Here is a 3,116-nt window from a genome sequence, read left to right on the forward strand (position 1 = left end):
CAGAATTGACTGGTGTCTTGTCAACTCTCTTTGACGTGCTCACTACACTAATGATGTGGTGGACTACATGAATCCAGGTATATCTGATCACTCTCCTCTTGTGCTTCAGTGTGTTGCTGATGATCAAAGTAAACGCAGGCCTTTTAAATTTTTATAATTACATGGATGAGCATGAGGAGTTTCTGCCTATCATAGAAAACACTTGGGGGCAATATAGTGGAGGAAATATGATGCAGAGTATATGGAGAAGGCTTAAAGATGTTAAGTAGTAGTTAAAGAGATTACATAAAAGAGATTTTGCTCATTTAGCTAGTCAAATTGATCTTGCTAGGCAAAAGCTTAATGAAACTCAAAATTCCTTGAAGCTCAATCCAGTTGATAGCCAGCTTACTATTCTAGAGAGAACTCACTATCTTGATCTTCATAAGCTACTAGCTGTTGAAGAATCTGCCCTGAGACAGAAATCTAGAATATTATGGATGCAGCAAGGAGATGCTACTCTGATTTCTTCTTCCAAGCTATGAAGGAAAGACATAATCAGAATAGTATTGATGTGCTATATGATGATCAGTGGAGGCAACTTGTTAAATCTAATGATATACAGAAAGAAGTAACTGGATTCTATAAGCAGCTCCTTGGCTCTGCAGCTGAGTCTCTGCCTATGATTGATGTTAACTTGGTGAGAAATGGCAATCAGGTGTCCTAGATTGCTGCAAGAGAGTTGATTAAAGAAGTAACTCACAAAGAGATTGATAAAGCTTTAAACTTTATTGAAGACAGTAAAGCTCCAGGCATTGATGGCTTTAATAGCCTTTTCTTCAAAACAGCCTGGCACCTTACAAAATTTGATATCTATAATGCTGTCACTCACTTCTTTTCCACTGGAGAGATGTATCAAGCTATCAATTGTACACTTGCTACATTGGTCCCCAAGGTGCATAGCCCTTCTTATATGAAAGACTTTAGGCCTATTGCATGCTGCACAGTCTTATGCAAGATCATTGCTAAGAGTTTAACAAGAAGAACAAAGCATGAACAGTGATGTGATATATCTTGCTCAAGCTGGCTTCATGCCTGGAAGAAACATATCTGATAATATCCTGCTGGCTACTGAACTCATTAAAGGCTACAAAACAAAGTATATCTCTCCAAGATGTATGATGAAAGTGGACGTCAAGAAAGCTTATGACTCTATTAAGTGGCCTTTTTTGAATATGATGATGAATGAACTTGGTTTTCCCTCCAAATTCACTGGTTGGGTTATGGCCTATGTCTCTTCTGTATCATTTTCTATATTGATAAATGGTACCCCTTATATGTCTTTAAAGGCTAAGAAAGGATTGAGACAAGGGATCCTATGTCCCCCTTTCTTTTTACAATTGGAATGGAGTACTTATCAAGATGTCTTGGCAGCCTTAAGCATAATCCAGATTTCAATTTCCACCCAAGATGTGAGAAGCTTCATATTACTCACTTGATGTTTGCTGGTGATCTTCTAATGTTTCCTATAGCAGATCATAGTTCCCTTCAACTAGTATTTGAAGCTTTTAGTAAATTTTCTCATGCTTCAGGCCTTGTGGCAAATCTGGAAAAGAGTAATTTGTACAGTGCAGGTGTTACAGAGGAAGAGAAGAGTGGTTTGCAGCTTATTGTTCAGATGCCAATGGGATCTTTCCCATTTAAGTACCTAGGAGTTCCTCTTACAACTAGGAAACTCTTTTATTAGGAATGAAAACCTCTCATTAAAAAGACTATTGCTAGAGTCAGGTCATGGTCTGTTAAAAAGATTTCCTATGTTGCTAGACTTCAACTTGTTGGCTCTATTCTACAAGGATTCCAGCTATATTGGTGTCAAATCTTTGTGCTGCCTAAAAAAGTTATAAAAGAAGTTCAAAGCATCGATAGAAACTTTCTGTGGAGTGGCCACAGTGAAGGTAAGAAGGCCCTTGTTGCTTGGGACACTCTTTGTATGAAGAAATCTTGTGGAGGGTGGAATTTAAAAGATCTAGTTATCTGGAATAAAGTTGTTGTGGCCAAACAACTATGGGCTATTACTCAAAAGCAAGATAGGCTTTGGATCAAATGGATTCATGCCTATTAAATAAAGCATAGCAACCCTCACTATGATCATCCTAGATAGGCTCTCTTGGGCTCTGAGGAAGATTTGGGCTAGCAGAGATATATTCTTGGAGCATCGCACTCAACACCTTCTTGTTACAGACCATTTCTCAATCAAAAAATTATATCTGGCTATGAGAGGAGAACAACCTGCAGTTCAGTGGAAAAGAATTATATGTAATAATAGCGCTAGCCTCAAGACCAAGTTCATTACTTGGTTAATGTTACATAACAGATTAGCCACCAAAAGCAGACTATGTGAGTGGAGAGGCTTGACTGACAGCACTTGAGTTCTTTGTTCAAGAGCTAGTGAAACTACATATCATATGTTCTTTGAATGTCCAACTTCACAGCAAATATGGAATTTGTGCCTTCAAAAGATTGGGTTGTTTAATCACCGTAGAGTGCTACCAGGTGAAGTTCAAGCCATTGCAGCTAAGGCCCACAGTAAGAAGCCTCAAGATAGACTGGTATTGAAGTTTTTTGCTGAAACGATTTATCACATTTGGCAGTAGAGAAATCAGATTGTGTTTGGAGGAAGTGGCTTAGATACTAGACAAAATTTTAAGCAAATTGTGTATAGAGTGGCTTGTAAATGTACTGAGGAACTAAGGCAACTTCTCATTGATTGAGATTAGCTTGTGATGTCTTTTGTTGTGGTGCAGGGCTAATTAGTGTTAATTATCTCCGAACCCTTCCTAGAAGGTGGGGGAGTGTAACTTTCTTTTCTTTGCCCTTGTTGTTTTATTAGGTTGTACCTTTTTTTTTATCAATAATAACTTTGAATTGCCAAAACAAAAAAGATTCACCTCATTGTTACTCAGCAATGGCCCTAACTAAGAACACTCGCAACAACAACCTTCAGCACAGGACCAAAGATCCGAGCGAGAACCCTCGTCATCCCACCCTAAGAGGTCTGAACGGGTACCCTCACCCCTCTCCCCCCCGGTCGGTCTTCCATAGTCCAGACCATGGATTCGAACTATGAACAATCCAAC

General features: G+C 38.9%; 1 protein-coding gene across 1 annotated transcript; it reads left to right on the plus strand.

Moving 5' to 3' along the window:
• The first annotated feature begins 1,031 nt into the window (after window positions 1-1,031).
• LOC130589531 (uncharacterized) lies at window positions 1,032-1,726 on the plus strand. Its single transcript, XM_057390804.1, has 2 exons — window positions 1,032-1,318; window positions 1,414-1,726. The coding sequence occupies exons 1-2, from the start codon at window positions 1,032-1,034 to the stop codon at window positions 1,724-1,726; spliced, it is 600 nt and encodes a 199-aa protein (XP_057246787.1).
• The last annotated feature ends 1,390 nt before the right edge of the window (window positions 1,727-3,116 follow it).

The sequence above is a fragment of the Beta vulgaris genome, chromosome 7 (assembly GCF_026745355.1).
Source record: "Beta vulgaris subsp. vulgaris cultivar EL10 chromosome 7, EL10.2, whole genome shotgun sequence".
Lineage (NCBI taxonomy): Eukaryota > Viridiplantae > Streptophyta > Magnoliopsida > Caryophyllales > Amaranthaceae > Beta > Beta vulgaris.

Excerpts from the sequence above, each read along its gene's own strand:
- LOC130589531 (XM_057390804.1), top strand. The coding sequence starts at position 1,032 with ATGAACAGTGATGTGATATATCTTGCTCAAGCTGGCTTCATGCCTGGA. Across the intron at positions 1,319-1,413 it reads ATAAATGGTACCCCTTATAT|CCTTAAGCATAATCCAGATT; the intron begins GTCTTTAAAGGC and ends ATGTCTTGGCAG.